The sequence below is a fragment of the Linepithema humile genome, chromosome 5 (genome assembly GCF_040581485.1).
Source record: "Linepithema humile isolate Giens D197 chromosome 5, Lhum_UNIL_v1.0, whole genome shotgun sequence".
NCBI lineage: Eukaryota > Metazoa > Arthropoda > Insecta > Hymenoptera > Formicidae > Linepithema > Linepithema humile.
This window is the reverse complement of record NC_090132.1, coordinates 17,224,097-17,241,033: the sequence shown is the minus strand read 5'-3', so window position 1 is coordinate 17,241,033 and position 16,937 is coordinate 17,224,097. Positions and strand designations below refer to the sequence as shown.

General features: G+C 29.5%; 4 protein-coding genes across 13 annotated transcripts; 1 reads left to right on the top strand and 3 right to left on the bottom strand.

Annotated features, from left to right (window-relative positions):
• Positions 1-1,020: 1,020 nt before the first annotated feature.
• On the bottom strand, positions 1,021-9,858 carry LOC105669305 (uncharacterized). Of its 3 annotated transcripts, none has more exons than XM_012362180.2 (9): positions 9,721-9,858; positions 8,934-9,285; positions 8,311-8,664; positions 7,376-7,638; positions 7,122-7,308; positions 6,669-6,808; positions 5,433-5,596; positions 5,138-5,324; positions 1,021-3,472 (listed from the first exon to the last, which is right to left on the bottom strand). In XM_012362180.2, the coding sequence occupies exons 2-9, from the start codon at positions 9,076-9,078 to the stop codon at positions 2,936-2,938; spliced, it is 1,977 nt and encodes a 658-aa protein (XP_012217603.2). In that variant the 5' UTR covers positions 9,079-9,285; positions 9,721-9,858; the 3' UTR covers positions 1,021-2,935. The 3 variants fall into 3 exon arrangements, with proteins under 3 accessions (XP_012217603.2, XP_012217604.2, XP_012217605.2); XM_012362181.2 differs by lacking the exon at positions 6,669-6,808 and adding an exon at positions 6,275-6,327; XM_012362182.2 differs by lacking the exon at positions 8,311-8,664.
• A 13-nt stretch (positions 9,859-9,871) lies between these two features.
• On the bottom strand, positions 9,872-10,783 carry LOC105669310 (alpha-ketoglutarate dehydrogenase component 4). Of its 2 annotated transcripts, none has more exons than XM_012362193.2 (4): positions 10,644-10,783; positions 10,456-10,510; positions 10,194-10,363; positions 9,872-10,012 (listed from the first exon to the last, which is right to left on the bottom strand). In XM_012362193.2, exons 1-4 carry the CDS (start codon positions 10,665-10,667, stop codon positions 9,995-9,997), a joined length of 267 nt encoding a protein of 88 aa, XP_012217616.2. In that variant the 5' UTR covers positions 10,668-10,783; the 3' UTR covers positions 9,872-9,994. The 2 variants fall into 2 exon arrangements, with proteins under 2 accessions (XP_012217616.2, XP_012217617.2); XM_012362194.2 differs by having other exon boundaries at positions 10,194-10,360.
• LOC105669309 (p53 and DNA damage-regulated protein 1-like) lies at positions 10,394-14,151 on the top strand. Of its 6 annotated transcripts, none has more exons than XM_067356003.1 (3): positions 10,394-10,545; positions 13,498-13,726; positions 13,809-14,151. In XM_067356003.1, exons 2-3 carry the CDS (start codon positions 13,498-13,500, stop codon positions 13,976-13,978), a joined length of 399 nt encoding a protein of 132 aa, XP_067212104.1. In that variant the 5' UTR covers positions 10,394-10,545; the 3' UTR covers positions 13,979-14,151. The 6 variants fall into 6 exon arrangements, 5 of the variants coding, with proteins under 5 accessions (XP_067212104.1, XP_067212102.1, XP_067212103.1 ...); XM_067356001.1 differs by lacking the exon at positions 10,394-10,545 and adding an exon at positions 10,641-10,783; XM_067356002.1 differs by lacking the exon at positions 10,394-10,545 and adding an exon at positions 11,323-11,694.
• Positions 14,142-16,718, bottom strand: LOC105669306 (Rat1 Interacting Protein 1). 2 transcript variants are annotated; one of them, XM_012362186.2, is made up of 5 exons: positions 16,313-16,718; positions 15,928-16,143; positions 15,162-15,382; positions 14,642-15,003; positions 14,142-14,550 (listed from the first exon to the last, which is right to left on the bottom strand). In XM_012362186.2, the coding sequence occupies exons 1-5, from the start codon at positions 16,336-16,338 to the stop codon at positions 14,323-14,325; spliced, it is 1,053 nt and encodes a 350-aa protein (XP_012217609.1). In that variant the 5' UTR covers positions 16,339-16,718; the 3' UTR covers positions 14,142-14,322. The 2 variants fall into 2 exon arrangements, with proteins under 2 accessions (XP_012217609.1, XP_012217608.1); XM_012362185.2 differs by lacking the exon at positions 16,313-16,718 and having other exon boundaries at positions 15,928-16,306.
• Positions 16,719-16,937: the final 219 nt, after the last annotated feature.

Sequence of the window (16,937 nt, the reverse complement as noted above, 5' to 3'; positions counted from 1 at the left end):
TAAAGAACAAAGTTAGTATTAATTTGATAAAATGTCAGTTACATATGATAGTCATACTTGAAGAGCACTGATCTTATATCCATGCGTGCCCACAGTATCTCCAGCAAGTCCTATAACTCTTTTGATAAGTGTTTGATTTGGCACCTTGGGGGATATGATACACACTATGTCACCACGTTTTATATCTTGATTCCGAACTGCCCAACGATTTAAGAATACATAATCAGGATATCGTAAATCCGGATTTAATGCAGGTTGCATAGAGATTCCTTCTACTCTTGCGACATATCCGACTATATCACAAAAAGCAATCCCAATTGGGATGCCTATAAAGACATTACAGACAAAACGTGGAATTCTCATCTATCAAATTTAAAAAAAAAAAAAATCAAAGGAAATCGATCATCACTTATGTTAGTTTGCTTTTAAATGTTTTATATGAGCACACACATCATAGAATACTTAATATAGCATGATGAATGAAGAAACTTTTTCACAGGTTATGTACAAACTTTTCTTTCAACAAAATTTATCATAGTTAATTCTCATATTATCAAAAATAACATTTAGAAACTTAAACTGATGTATTCTGCAATATTCAGATTATTTACTGATTTATTAAGCTAGAAACAGCTAGAAATTAAAAGAAAACTAAGATTGAGGAAGGTTATGAGAAAGATATGTAAACTCAGATTCGATGTGCTATCATGTGCTAGGGATGTACTATTTTGTGTTTATGAGATTGCGCAATTGAGAGACTAACAGAATCAAATCAAGTATAGAACTTGTTGTAATCTTACAAAACAAATAGAAAAATTATTTTATTATATATATAAGAATATAATCATTTCTTGCATAATAAATAATGTTATAAGTAAAACTTACTAATGATATTCCAGCAGTCGTAGCAAAGATTTTTTTTCAAAGTGATTCTGGAAAACAGACTTCCAAAAGTTTATCCGCGCATTAATTGATTGATGCCCAATCGTGCGTCAATTCCGTTATATATTGCAGACATACTTGTGTATTTGTATGTATATTTATTTTTTTAATAACAATGTAATCACTACATAAAGTAATAGCACTTATATTTAAACATCTGTATTTATTCCACAAATAAGTACTTTTTATTTTTAATAAAACTCAGTAGTGATTATTTTGTTTATAATAATTATATAATACTCTATTTGTATGTAATTTAAAGCAGCTTATCTTTCATGGCTTTGTCGCTAAAACTTGTCTACATAGCATTCTAGTAATAGATAAATACAAATCTTATTAAAATCTCTCATAAATATTTCCACATTACAACAAGACAAAGTATAAGCCAAAGGAATTAGGTATAAATACATATTTTTGAGTAATGTTAAGTTTTACAAAAAATGCGGCAGCTTTATATTAATAAAAATTGAATATTTAAAGATATCCTGCTTTGTTCAACTAAGATATTTTTTACTTATATTTATATTCTTAATGTGGTGTTATTATGGAAGCAGTAACAGTTTTATGTGATATAAAATATAGATGTATAAAGAATGTTGCTGATATATTATATATCTGCTTATAACATTAATTAACTATAATTTTACATGATTTATAATAAATCTCCGCATTTTTTGTTCATTTATATCATTTTCTCTATGCCGTATTATTTCACTACACTATTATTGACTTTTAACAATGCGAAAACAATTAAGAATAAAATTACAAATTTATTTAATATTGTGAATTAGTAAAAATAAAAATGGAATAGATTTTTAGTTTTATGTTTAAATGTTTCATCTTATTTAAATTAAAAAAAAAATTTTTTTATGATTGAAAGAATATAACCATTAATTATTATAAAATTATTTCTATAATAATAAAATAAATATAACCAACAGATATATTTTAACAAATATATTTTAAAGTCACATTTACAAACTGAGGCCAGAAATGTAGAAATGGTAAAGCATTTTAAGTTTCACAATAAATATAGAAATTGAGAAGCGCTTATTACAAAACTTAACATGAGAACTAAAAATACGAGACTCAAATGCTATATTCTGATGTAAAAGTAATGAAGTGAAAGTTAAATATTTAAAAAACAATGCTTAATATATGAAAAGATTTACGAACGCGAACCCTACTTAGAGTAAAAAAAAAAGGAAAAGACTAGACTAGATGTTTGCTTTTTTCATAAAAATTGTATCAGTGCTTGCCAATCGAATTTGATGTTTATGTCGTATGCTACAATTAAAAAGATGCGCAATTCTTTCCATTATTTACCATCTATCAAATGTTACATGATATTTTATAAATAGCTTTCTAAACCAATACAGAGTTATAATATGTTAAATATCATTAAAATAATTAAATATAATTAAATATAATTAAATATTTAAATACCATATAATTTTAATTACATATATATTACTATTAATTTAATATATATTAAATTAATAATTATATGGAATAATAATAAATATTATAGATTGAAGTATACTGTCTTGGTATTGTAACATGGATGACTAAAGCACTGCCCATCTTTCTTTTGGCCCCTGTAATCAATTAATAAATTTATGATTGTATTAAACATCAAATACAATTGTCAAAAAATGAAAATATGATGCATGTAACACTTTAGGTATTTGGCAGTGCTTAACCAACAAGTTTATGCATTGTCACATTATAAATATACTATACCAGGCTTCCTATAACTATTATAATAATCATATAACTTCTTTCTTTATAATAAAAGGCATTCTTCGAAGATTGGTAAACACTGATCCATTTTAAGAAACAAAATTGCTTAAAATTTTATCCCGTTCCTCTAATTTCTTTCGTCTTTTTTCTTATTATCTTTTTTAAATATTTTTTCATATTTCTCGTCAGTATCATCCTTCTCTTCCTCGTCTTTCCTTTCTGTGATAATTCCATCGCTTTCTTTTTCGTTTTAATTTTTCTCATCACTATCCAAAGCCTTGTCAGCATATACCCTATACCGTTTGTCGTTGTCTTTTTCTTCTTCATCTTCTCCATCTTCTTCATCAACATCTTCTTCTTCATCAACATCTTCTTCTTCGTCAACAACTTCTTCTTTAGCAACATATTCTTCTTCATCATCATCTTCTTCATCATCAACGTCTTCTTCATCAACACCTTCTTCAACAACATCTTCTTCATCAGCATCTTCTTCGTCAGCATCTTCTTCGTCAGCATCTTCTTCATCAGCATCTTCTTCATCAACATCTTCTTCATCAACATCTTCTTCAACATCTTCTTCAACGTCATCTTCTTCGGCATTAATCCCTTGTTCATCTTCGTCCTCTTTTAATTCCTCTTTTTTCTCCTCCATACTTTTCACGATTCCGCTTACGATTTTTGCTTCCTCTACTTCCACTTTCTTCTCGTCTCCTTTTTGTTTCTTATCAATTGCAACTTCTCCTTGGATATCCAAATTTTTTTTGTTTTCTCTTTTCTCCTCCAAATCCTGCATATTAAATACAATTATTTTCAATTATAAAGCAAAAAACTAACATATGAAATAGATTTTCAAAAAAACAGAGTAAATTACAAAATTTTTAATGAAATAAAATCTTTTACAATTGATGATAGTAAAAAAAATCAAAAAATTTAAAAATAATTTAATCCTTTAGATGTATATAAAATAATTTTTTAAAGTCACCAATAAACACGATAGAAATACACTACGATTGCAAATGCACAATAAATTATGTAGTTATTACTTCTATATTAATTAACAGACAATAATGTCATAAACAGCGTTCGTAGCTAAACAACTAATAACAAAATTGAGCAGATCTACTCTTTTTTATTATTTATGAAATACAATACCATGAGGATTTGTTTCTTGGCAGTATTTAACATACGGCTGCACATAATAGTGAATCTTTTTTGTGAAAAATAAATTAAAATTTTCCACTACGTTATTAACTGTCACGTTAGCTACCATCAACTGATGAAATCTATGTTAGAGGACACAAATTAATCACGGAGTCTTATATGTTTACAAATATAACTCAACGTAACTTCAACGTATCAATAAGAACATGATATCGCTGTGAAACACCAAAGCATCTTTTCAAATAAAAATTATATATAATTAAAAAATGTAAAATTTATAATAACGAGAAATAATTTATATAAAAAAGAAAATATAATTTAAAAAAGGAAAATGCTATTTTGTGCTTTGCGGAGACTTTTGTATCATTTATGAAAAATATAAAGTAGAAACTATCATCAACTTTACTTTTTTTTAATCATCAATAGTAAAAATGATATAATCTAATTAAATTGCATAATTCATTTTGTGTAATAAGCTTGTGTATCATAAAGCATTTTAACATCAACATTAAACGCCATAAAACTGGCAATATTATATTTATATATTATATAATAAAATATATATTATATAATAAAATATATTACTAATTCTCTATAATTATAATTGTAATTAGTGATTAAATTTAAATGTAGTTTTAATTAATGCAATGTTTCTGTCAAAGGCAATTTGCATAATCTTGTTAGCATTATGTAAAAAAAAATTCATAAACTTATCGATAAAATTATATAAAAATAAAATTCCAAAAAAATGCACCTTGTTTAGTTAAAAAATTGATACAAAGCCATAAACAATATATAAATAAACATATATTACATGTTTTAGACAAACATAATTCAAACTGTGTTTAAAATAAATCGCTAAATGCGTGTGCGTGTAAGTGTGTGACGTGCCTTCATGTAGAATTTCCCTTTAAAACTTGACAATCTATTTCAAAATAGAGCATTCTTTACAGAACTTAAATTTTAATTGAGAAATCAATGTATCTTGTATTAAAATTAAAATATTAGTAAAACATAAGAAATACAAAGCACTAGTATTAATATCTCTAGTCAGAACAAATCACAGAGAAGAATAATAATAGAAATAATAAGTAATGAAATCAAATACATTACTCAAACATGTAATAGCTAAAAAAGCATTCTTCGCATTTAATTTCTGTGATTTGTGATATCTATGTTAAGAAATCTATTCAAAAGTTAAGCAAACAATTAAATGAATAAAAGAATCACCAAATAAAACAAGGCTCCGCAGATTCATTTGATTCTGTTGGTAATTCTAATATTTCCTTACAGCTGGAATCTGGTCGAGACTGATGAGAGAAAGGGTCATTTTGCCTGAGAGAACAACAGGAGCGTCATCGTCATCCTCTGACTTTTCTGCTTGAGTTTCTGAATCGGTTACAAGTAATTCACACTGTGACGGAAGCGCGCCCTCTAAATAAATGGGTTTTGGTGGGGTTTTTTCTCTTTCAAGATTACTGAAACAAAAGCATAGTGTGTTGATATTCAACAAATCATTTAGCAAATATTAATAATGAGAAGAATGAGAAAACGTTATAAAAAGAAATAATAAGTATAGCACATACCTTGGTGGTGTAGGAATAATTGGAGTAGTAGGTCTGCTACATTTCTGTCCACTTTCACAACTAGCTGTCATTTCCATACCCATAACTTTAACTGTTGGTGATTGTTCTGCTGCGTCTAACTCTTCACCTTCTCTACTAGGTGATTCCTGGCCTGCAGTATCCTCCTGTAAGTCAAATTCTTAGAATACTGCTCTTCTATTATTTCTCTACTCATTCAACTGATTTTATATACTTTTTAAATCGGAAATATGTAATAATAACACGTTATGTAGTAAACTTCAAAGCCATTTTGCTTATTAATGTGATATATAAGAGCCATTTTATATAAATGCTTTTAATATAACAAAAAAATCATACAGATTTAAAAAATGTGCTATATTAAAGATTCTATGTCTAAAAAATATAATACAATTATGACATACGAGGCAGATGTATAATTCATATATATTATTTTTATACATTATAATATTAATTTTATAATATGCCATATCAATAAGATATAGAAAAAAGCGAGTATCATGCAAGGCACACAATTAATATTTGTAATTCAGAAGCTGTAGAAAGAACTAGTGTTTCATTAACTTGTATTTCAACAATATTTAGCATTGACAAGTCACGTATATCTTTATTTATATAAAAAGATACTGGTATTTTGCATTTAAAACATTTATAATAAATGTTGTTACTGAAGAATCATATCAATGAAACTATCATATATAAGCCCAAGAAACATTTACGTATGATAAACTCATCATTCGTGAAGCTAATGCATAAGAAGTAAAAAGTGTCCCACAAACTCTTGGTTACTCTTGTTAGAAGTGTTTTTGGGGCAAGGAATGTACCTTGGAACCGCGATCGACCCCTGCCAGACCATTGGACTTTGGAGCCCCATCTACTACTCAAAATATAAAATATACAACGTGAATTCTATTATTAAATACATATTCCGACTTAAATGTTCGTATTGAATATTGCACTCGACTAATACACAATATGAATCTCGTATATATTATAAACATTTAAATCAACAATTTGTAATTCTGCGCATCGGTTATCCGCAAGCATCGATAGTGGAAAAAGCCAAATATTGAAGATAAAGGTCTTATACTAAATGTACAACATGTTTAATGTACATTGGATGGGTAAAGCTTGTAACGCAATCAGAACACAGCAACGTGCATTTCTAACGACTAATAAAATGAAATTGTGAATTGCGTCAAAACTAATCTGGTAAACCTTGATTTCTGGCTGTGAGCCCGAGTTTTGCATTACTGAACGTGATATGTTGCCCATCTGGACAACAATTCTTTCCATGGCTGCTTCCGTCTCGACCAAACGTTGTCTCAGTTGATCTATCTCTATGTCTCCTGCCGCTTCTTGTGTTCCAGCATGTAGAACATTACCAAATGTGTTCAAAGTATAAGTACGAGTACTTACAATATGCTCATTTTTATTCAGAATCTTGCAATGTATAACCGCGTGTATAAATACGTGTGTGTTCTAATTGTGCAAACCTTGCATCATGCAACACCACTTAAAAATCTGTTTAGATACTCAAGAAGACATATATCTTAACTCTAAATATCTTTTTCCGAGGAAAATAGCTTTTCAGAAAAAAAACATTGCGTTGATGATAATGTAAATGAAACATGACTTGTAATAGTACAAATTATTTGCAAAAGCACTTACGATCCTTCAACTCCTCTATAGTTGGTGCAGTCATGTGTGGTGACCTTTCACGCGGATAATGTAGCGTACCCCCAGTCATTGCAGTCGCGAAAGCTTCTGGACTGAACACCATTTTTCGAAATTCCTTTTCGGCAGCTGCCCCTGGATATTCCGAAATAATTTCGCTATCCGAACTCTTTTTCAAAACCTGTAGATATAAATTATAAGACTCCGTTGCATCCAAATCTTTGTTATTCTGTAGATTTATACATCACCTTAACAATGGTGTATACGAAAAACAAAATTATTCCTATCGTGTACAGTGGCATTATAATCCCCATTGTGCCATTCCCCTTGGCAGCTGGGACAACATGACCAGCACCGCCAAGAGGTGGCCTCATTTTTGGTATAATGTGATCAGCTCTGTCCACTATCTTTGGTACAATGTGAGAGGATGGTATCGCCCTTCCTCGCTCTCTCATCGCAGGATGCATCCCGCCTGCATGAGGAGGAGTACGACGCTCCTGTCGTATTGTACCTGTAAACATAAGAAATTAATAGAGTGCCTGTAAAATATATTCATCAATTAATAAAAACATATTTATTCTATATCAATGTCAATGTCTTAAAGATTAGTACAAGCTTGTATTAATTACTAAAATATAATAACTGTTTCATTAATTATTTTAAACTGTTAGAAAAGTCGTATTGTATCAATTGTTAATTCCATTGAAATTTAGAATTTATCTTGAATAAGAAGTATATAATAGGTCATTGGTATGAATTTAAAACTGACTATAGGCCAGGTCTTGTCTGCCAAACATCAGGCTTTTTTGGCATTCAGCCAAAGCAAAATGAACAACTTCGCTTTCCATATATACATGATGATGTGATTAAAGACATATTTCTGAAAAGTTTATCTTATTATATAAGCGAGTTATAAATCTTCGAATCCTCATGTCTGATTAAGTGACAAGTGCATTAAATCAATTTCGAGTTAATTTAGATAGCAAAGAGTTATTAATAGTGCATCAAAATATATAGTAGTGTTATAAAAATTACAAATCCAATACTTTAGAAATATCACATGATGAAAGTAACTACAGTTGATTAGTTTATTAGTTAATTAGATATTGGAATAATACAATAAAATTTCATCATATAGTGTTAAATGTCAATTAATTCACATGTACATTTTCACAATTCTTACTGTGTGGCATCAAGATATGGTATCTGATAAGATGAGGTGTTCCCAACTGTGACAGTGGTACACCAAAATTCATCTTAAGGCAAAGGGAGCTATTGAATGATCTAATTTCCTCTAACACTTGTTTATAGGTTTTTCCCAACTGTTCCCTTTCAGCAAGAAAAGATGATAAGTCTATGCCACATCTGGCTAGAACCTCCTCTCTGCATAAGTTTGCTGATTGAGGGGTCAGCTGACTAAGTTTTAACGCATCTCTTACACGTGGATCGACTGGATGATGCCTCAATATGTTTTGACACATTTCTTGCATTATGTCCACTGCAGTAACATCACTTTCAAATATTACTTCACAGCACGCTACGCAAATATGAACAATAAAGTACCTTTGGTACAGATTCCTTCATCCATTCAAATTAATCAATTATTAATAATAACTTTATGTAACAAAAATGTTTTTATTCAAAATTAAGTAAATATTACTTATTTAACATTATAATATAACATAACATAACATAACATAAAAATTTAAGCCATTTATAAACAAAAAAATATATGTACATTGTAATGAAATACTTTTTCGAATTTTTTAAAACCATTAACTTATTCATAAAGCATTGGAATCTTACCAGAGCTATCTGATGTGGGGTGATGAGTGTAAGTTGCTGTGAGCATAGGGTAGAAAATTTTCGGCCATAACACCGCAAAGCAGCCGACCACGATCGCAAGTATAAAAATCGTCTTTCTCGGTCCGAAATCCGTTATCTCGGCCATTTTCGTAGGTTCGTCGTTCGTAAATGTTTCGCGCTTCGAGAAAACTTCGATAAAACTATGAAATGGATTGCGAATCCTTATCCACACTCACATCCAGGCACCGCGAAGAGGTGGGATGGGAGCCGCCGAACCGCAGCGCACTGTCGTCTGCTATTTTTATCATTCCACAGGGCTGTATCAAGGTCTTAATCGCCTGAATTATTATTCCTGTAGTTTTAAAAGCGATATCACGCTACAAAGAAATCTGCAGAGCATTCAGTTTTGGAAATAAAAATATTCAAGATACTTAAAGATCCTAAAAGCTGGGTTTTTTTAGTTTTAAATACATTATTTTAAATTCTGAAATAATTACATTAACTAAATAATAAATAGATTTTCTTAGATTTTTTAAAGAAACTTTCTTATCATATAATATTGCCAAAATTTATTGCACTCTAAAAAAATTCTTTTAGTCCAAAAATTTATGGATTCTATTTTTATATTATTGCACAAGACTTTGTCATTTCTGTCTTCTAAACACACACATAATCATATATTCAAAACTATCTAAATCTGCAATTAATTTTAGGTTTGTACAATATATGACACAAATTTAGTAATATCTTCTTCTTACATTTTTTAAGTATAAGATTAAAAACTTACGATAATAAAGTATTTTACTAAAACTTTATTCCTTTATATCTGGCTCTGGCTGTCACAGGAATGAGCTGAAAGTTATGCCAGAAATAGCAGGCCCTGGCAATGTCACAAGAGACCTTGTCCGATAGGTGGTTGATATAAATATGAAATAATATTCACAGCACGCAATTACGTCCATTTATTTGAACAGCACATTGCATTAAATCAATATCAAATCAATCAAGTTAATTAACTTGCAAAGATGTGGCTCATAATATCCTAAACGTTTGTACTATATTCACTCTGGTCCACCACGCTATAACAAACAAATAAAAAGCACACAAGATATTAAATGTATATATAGAATAATTTACAAAAAATATTAAAATACTGCACATATGTACACACGCATATATATATAAAATGTGAATAAAAAAAATGAGTTCTTAAAATTAAAGCCGCATAAAAATTTCTGTTAAAGGATTGTCACAACTTACATTAATATATTCAATTTCTTTTTGATCTATCGGTCGTCTCTGATATCGCAGTGGCAGATGAATGTCTTCTATCGTCGGCAAAGCGATTACGCGAGGACCCGTTGTACCGCCTGCGCTCTGTTGCACTTGGGTCGGTCCTGATCGCGCAGACGGAACAGCACCCACGACTGCTAACCAATAACACAGATTTCAGTGTGAACGGAGCATTTTTTTTAACAGAGTCATGCGTCGTTGACGGTCGTGTCGGTTGTGTTTATATTACCTGGATTAACGCCTCCCTTGCGAAATTTAATCATTGGCACGTGCGGTTGGACTACCTACGAAAAGATCGCAGCTCAATACTTAAAGCCGAGTTACGTACTGCGCGAGTACCGTCATTGCTCGTTACGAAATCATTGTCAGGCGATTCATAACAGTTTCCTGTGTTCCAGTCAAGTCCGCAGTACTAACCTTCCAAGCCTTGCTTGCCATCATAATTTGTTTTCTCTAAGAAGTAGCCGCTTGATACTTTACGAATAATCTCGTGACGAGATTCTCGTCCGCAGCAGAACAAGCAGAAATTTCTGCTCCTTAACGCATCGCAGCGACAGGTAGATGGCGTGTTGATAAATGCAATGAAGTGTGCAATGTTTTTATACTACAAAAAAAAATAAATTTAAAACTATTTTGCATTATTAACAATTTATATTTTTATAAATAATTTAAAATAATTTAATCTATGTGCAATTAAATCTTTACTTGTTGAAATTTATATGGAGAAATTTTGAAAATGTATTTAGATATTTTTCATATGTTCCATTCAGTATTTATATGATAAAATTTATTTTAATTCTTGTTAAATTTACTTTTCTATTGCATTGAAACAATTATGAAAATCAACAAGAAACATGATGTTCTGATTCAGATTAACGAATTCTTTTGTATTATACTTTTAACATTTAATTATCTATTACTGATGTTGCCTCACATATTCTTTTTGATTGTTAATTCATTAGTCTTGTGCAAAATAGTATTAAATAATTTTTTACACCAGACAATTATCTCATGTAATTAAAAAAATAAACATTACCTAAACATAAAAACCAATATTTCATATTTCTGGTTAAGCATTTATGGGTTGAATGCGTATTGTTCGGATTTCCACGCGTTATGAATATTAATTTAAAAGTCTACAGCCATCCAAAAACACAGGTTGTTGATTGATCAAAATATTAAATCTAAAATTTAATTCAAAGAAAAAAAACTCAAGCCAGAAGTGTTAAGCATTGGTTACGCTTAATATAGAGAGTCTTCAATTTTCATACAGGAAATAGTGATAATCGAGAATGTAGTGTTGCGCTTTCTAGAGAGTAGGAACTAATATATTCTTACGTTGCATGCATTGCAGAATATATATATGTAAGAAGAATCTCGTGATATATGACAGATTATATATAACCTAATTCTAAATTATTTAATAGAATACAGCAAAGCGTAATAATAGTGCATTAAAGTAGCAAAGGTAATTTGCTATCAATATATTGTCTTGATAATAAGATTTTAAATTTTTATGAGCAACATATACCAAGTTTAAGATTATTATCATTTTGAGGCATTATTTCGCCTTTACCTTTGCAAAATGTCTTATCACAAAAATAAAGTGGAGAGAAATGCGAGTATCGTTTGCAGTTCGCATTTCAGAACAATTTATATATGTGTTGCTTGCGTGATTTTTTAAGAAGATAAATACATAGACAAGAGTCCTGTACAAATTTCATGAGCAAGAAACATATGTCGAAACTATAAAACAACGTGACGTGCAACAAACAAACAAAATGTCTCTGCAATCGTGGATGCATTTACGATACAACATCGATATACCATGGAAAATGTTTGTCAGAGAATCCCCCAATATACGAGACAAATCTCCAGAAAAGCATATTCATCAATTGGCTTTCCAAGGAAATGACGCAAAAGTTGCTTATGAAGAAATTATACAATCTTGTAATAGCAATGTTACGACAACAAGAAAGTATTTAAAATCAAGAACTGTTGGTGACCAAAGCAACTCCAGTATAAATTCGATTTCTATTGAGCAATCAAAGAAGACTACAATTTCTGAAGATGTTTTAGCACAAGTCACAATCAATACATTGTTAAAAGCAGTGGAGCAAAAAGATTTAAAATTCTTACAAAAGCACATGACATCGGAAAATGTAAATGTATCAGATGACTTTGGTTGGACTCCTTTAATGTCTGCTGCTTATTGTGGTCATTTGGAAATAGTGCGATTCTTATTGAATCTTGGAGCTAATAAAAAAACTAGGGACAGATCCGGTCTTACTGCAGCTCAATTAGCTTTAAAAAAAAATTATTTAAGTATAGTTGCGTTATTGAAAAAGAAATCTGATTCATTGAGCAGTAATAATCAAATATCTACAAGTTCTCCAAAAATAAGCAATACAAATGCTTTATCAACAAGATCAATGCCTACAGATTCTTCAATAGAACAGGATAAAGATATTTGCAATGTTCTAGAACAGAAAGCGCAATTTGAGCAGAACACAGTATTTTACTGTGAAATTTGTAAAACAACCTTTCAGGAAACAACTTTACAAAAACATGAAAGTTCTACTCTGCATATCTTCAATACGAAACCAAAACTGAAGCATGCAATGTATGGAATATCAAGACAAAATAAAGGATATAGAATGCTTTTGAATACAGGATGGGATGAAGAAGCTGGCCTTGGACCTTCTGGGAAAGGAATAAAATATCCAATTAAAACATGCTTGAAAATAGATCGCAAAGGATTAGGACAATTAGAAAATGAATATAAAGTCACTCATTTTAAGCCGGGTGATGCAACTGCCATTAATAGCATTAAAATACCCAAGCAAAAAACATTGAAAAAGCGAGACAGGGAAAGACTACTTCACAGAGAAGCTAGGAAAGAAAGAGCTCTGCGTATTGCATTATCTTAAAATAAATGTGAATAATTTTATAAATGTGAATGTGATGTATATTTAAAATTTGAATGCAATGATAATAAGTGTTACTATCCTTGTATATTTATGCTTGTAAGTCAATCATCAATATTCCTCAATTATAAAATAATTCATATAGAAAATATTTGCTGCATTTTTAAAAACTTTTCTATAATATATTACTAGTGCAAACTCTTTCATGTCAATTATAATATTAATAAAAGTGTAAAAATGCACAGAGTGTTTATTTTACTAAAATATAAGAATTTCCTAATATATGTATACATATTTTTCAATATTAATTCATACAATACGTCATTTTTTTCAATACATTACAGATGGCGAATGGACATCAAAGATTACTGGAGCATTTAGAAAAAGTTGAAAACAAAGCTGGTGAAATTCTGACTGATCGCGAAGAAATAGTCGCTCTGGATAAAAGAAGAAATGATGATCGCGTTGGAATGAGGGCACTACAAAAACAACGTCAGGAAAAAACTTGGATAACAGTCGGCCCTTTGTTATTAAAAATGCCATCTAATGCAGCTGAAGAACTGCTTGAAAAAGGTAATTTATTCTAAATTAAGCAGAAGAAAATTCATTAATTCACATTCCATAATTGTTTAATTTAATATTATTCTCATTATAGATCAAAGAGAGTGTAGTACTGTAATTAATAAGCTAAGAAGCGACTTGAAGGTAAAAGTAAATGAGTTACGAGACTTAGAGTTGGCTCCGCCAGTACCTGGATTAATGTTGGAACCTATGTCCCATAAAGAAATGGATGCAATGGGACAAGTTCTAGGTAGAAGTGTGTGATATGCAATAAAATTTTAATTTCATTTGATTCTACCAATAAAGATCAGAATACATATATGAGCTTATAAACGTAAATTAAATCAAAAACTTTTGTATAAAATGCAAAATATTCATTAATGTATTAAGCAATCTGAAAAGTTATCATTATTAAAATATCTCAAGATTAAAATAAATCATATTTATTTCCTTGAAAATAAAATACATAATTTGTTTCCTTATAAAAATTGTCATGGTTTTGTAAGTCACATATTTTTGTTTATATAATCATATATAAAATCTAGTAAGCTTCTTACACTATTATATCTTTTAGTATAAAAAACAAATTATCTCTTGGATTTTTACATTTATTGATAAGTATTTTTATACTTCTCTACTTTCTCGATAAACCATTCCTTTAAGAAAACATATTTCTCATTATCAGGAGCTTCTTCAGTATAATTTACAATACTTTTAGTACGTGGATTCCAGTGAAATTTATATATACATTCATTATAATCTTTAGTGACAATCCTTTTAACATTGTCTAAAAATATCTTGCAGAACATTTTACATGGTTTTACGTTACAGGGAATCTACACAAAAATTTATAATTAATGTATCAAGAAGCATTTCATTGGACATATTTTGAAATCTTTTTTAGAATTACAATAATAGAATTGTTACCTTGGACTGTGATACCAGCGAATTTGTAGAATATTCTTTTATCATTCTTACTGTATTAGATTTATCTTTTAATCCACATATAATTTTGTCAATTCCTACTAAATAACTTTGACTCCACCAGCCTATTGTTCTATCCAAGTCAAATTTCCCATATTCACTGTCATAGTACATTGGACATGTTTTCAATTCAACAAGCAATTTTTTATCGATCAATGTATCTTTTATAGGCTCTTGTGAAAGAATACCATCTATTTCAGCCCCATATAGTAAAGAATGATCTCCAAATTTTGCTTTAAACACGCAATGAAATTCCTCACATATATTAAGAGATGCTGATGGATCTGGTTCATGCGAGGGATCATCTAATAAAAAGTATACTTTTTCAGTATTGTTCTAAAGTTAGATTAAATATAAATAAAATAAGTAATATGTTCTATTATGTTTAAAGCAAAAACAAATTGGTTATATATATATATATATATATATATATATATATATATATATAAAAAATGTAAAATACCTGCTAACATATACTGTTCAAATTTGTATCCCGTTGTAATTTTCTCTAGTTCATCTGTATAAAATTTGCGTAGATATATTGTTCCGCGATATTTGCTAGCACAAATGATCCATTTCTTCCTATCTTTTTCTTCTTCCTTCATATTTTCTTTATATCTTTTATATGGGCTACATAATAATGTTTGTAACACCCCACGACGGCAAATAAAATCTACATCCAACCTAATCAGAATTACTTTTATCAGAATTAATATAAAAATAATCATTATATACAATGTTCCAAAATTTACAAGTATATTTCTTTCACAAGACATTTTGACAAAATAGGAATCAATTTCTCAAAGAAAATTGTAAAGTAGGTCATTATTTATAGTAGCTTTACAATTTTTAATATTATATACTTCTTAAAGTTTAAACTAACATTTTATTCAAATCTATTAAAAATAGACTGAAAAATATGACTTATTTATTTGTTTTACTAAACCTTTTTTTACTTTTTAAAAAAATTTAAATAATTTAATAAAATTTTTAAAAAATCAAATCCAAATTAGTAAGAGAACCCTATCATCAAAAAAAACTATAAATTTTGAAACATATTTACTATTATATAAAAATGTCATCTACATGGTCGTAAAGTATAATACATCATACAATTAATGCAATACAATTAATACATAATTAATATATACAATGTAAAATATAATAACACTCATAGCAATCATTATACAAGTTTTATGTACTTAAATGATAATTATTAAATAACTTACCAACGCTCTTTTTGCTTTGATAATGGTTTTTCAAGTCGACTAAAATTTTCCGTAATCCATTGGAGTATAAAATTCAATCTTTCACATTCATTAGGTTTATAACGAGTAAACTCAGAATTTTTGGTCAGATCGTAACACACATTATCAAGAATCGGAGGAGGAATATAATATTTCAGTTGCGATAAGTCGGCGTGATATTGCGCATCATCATCCACACTAAAATATCCCATTAATATAATCGTTAATATTGGAGGCAAATAATCGCGAAAACATTCAAAATCAATTTTAAATTCCATCGTAATTAATATAACTATTATACAATATTATAAACTTTTCTTTTAACACGCTACTATGAAACGTTCGAATAATCTATGCAGTATCCTACGTTGCAATGATGCTAATGCAGTCCATGCAGTGTATTAAGTTCCCGGAAGTTCAGGTATTTTCCCGGACTTTTTGAGGAGTTCCCCTGAGCTAAGGAAAGTACATACATACATATAGAGGGTGGTGGCGAACGTTCCGGCGAGGTTAGGTTTGAGATCTTATAAGAAATTTGATTCTGAATCAAAAATTTCCTAAATATTTCCTAAACATAGGTCGAAAAATGCTCCTTAAAAAGTTAGCGCCCAAAAACCTCTGAAATCACGGTTATTTTATACATTTTTACAAATATCAGGGAAAGTATGCGTTTTTTAACAAATAATATCGAAACAAAAGTTGTAGAGCAACGCTCGGAATTAGTTGCACATTTCGAGCCGATTCAGGACGACGCCTTCTGTTCTCCCACTACCACCCGGCCGCTGGCGGCCGAGCCGCCGATAGCTCTGGCTTAGGAACGTTTTATATTAGAAATAGGCTGAATTATTTAGGCATCTCTTAGGAAATCGTGACATTTTCTTCACTACATAAATAATGTTTATTTTCATTAATACATAATATATATATTTAATTATTAATGAAAATAAACATTATTTATGTAGCAAAGAAAATATTACTTTTTCTGAAAGATG

What these genes read in the sequence shown, in the direction of transcription:
- LOC105669305 (XM_012362180.2), bottom strand. Translation starts at nt 9,078, where the DNA reads ATGGCCGAGATAACGGATTTCGGACCGAGAAAGACGATTTTTATACTT. An exon ending in TCGTATACACCATTGTTAAG is followed by an intron (nt 7,309 to 7,375) that starts GTGATGTATAAA and finishes TTATATCTACAG; the next exon opens with GTTTTGAAAAAGAGTTCGGA. An exon ending in GCTCACAGCCAGAAATCAAG is followed by an intron (nt 5,597 to 6,668) that starts GTTTACCAGATT and finishes TTTGACTTACAG; the next exon opens with GAGGATACTGCAGGCCAGGA.
- LOC105669310 (XM_012362193.2), bottom strand. Translation starts at nt 10,667, where the DNA reads ATGATGGCAAGCAAGGCTTGGAAG. An exon ending in TGGCAAGCAAGGCTTGGAAG is followed by an intron (nt 10,511 to 10,643) that starts GTTAGTACTGCG and finishes ATCTTTTCGTAG; the next exon opens with GTAGTCCAACCGCACGTGCC. An exon ending in CAAGGGAGGCGTTAATCCAG is followed by an intron (nt 10,364 to 10,455) that starts GTAATATAAACA and finishes GTTATTGGTTAG; the next exon opens with CAGTCGTGGGTGCTGTTCCG.
- LOC105669309 (XM_067356000.1), top strand. Translation starts at nt 12,008, where the DNA reads ATGTCTCTGCAATCGTGGATGCATTTACGATACAACATCGATATACCA.
- LOC105669306 (XM_012362185.2), bottom strand. Translation starts at nt 16,223, where the DNA reads ATGGAATTTAAAATTGATTTTGAATGTTTTCGCGATTATTTGCCTCCA. An exon ending in TCAAAGCAAAAAGAGCGTTG is followed by an intron (nt 15,383 to 15,927) that starts GTAAGTTATTTA and finishes AATTCTGATTAG; the next exon opens with GTTGGATGTAGATTTTATTT. An exon ending in TGAACAGTATATGTTAGCAG is followed by an intron (nt 15,004 to 15,161) that starts GTATTTTACATT and finishes ACTTTTTATTAG; the next exon opens with ATGATCCCTCGCATGAACCA.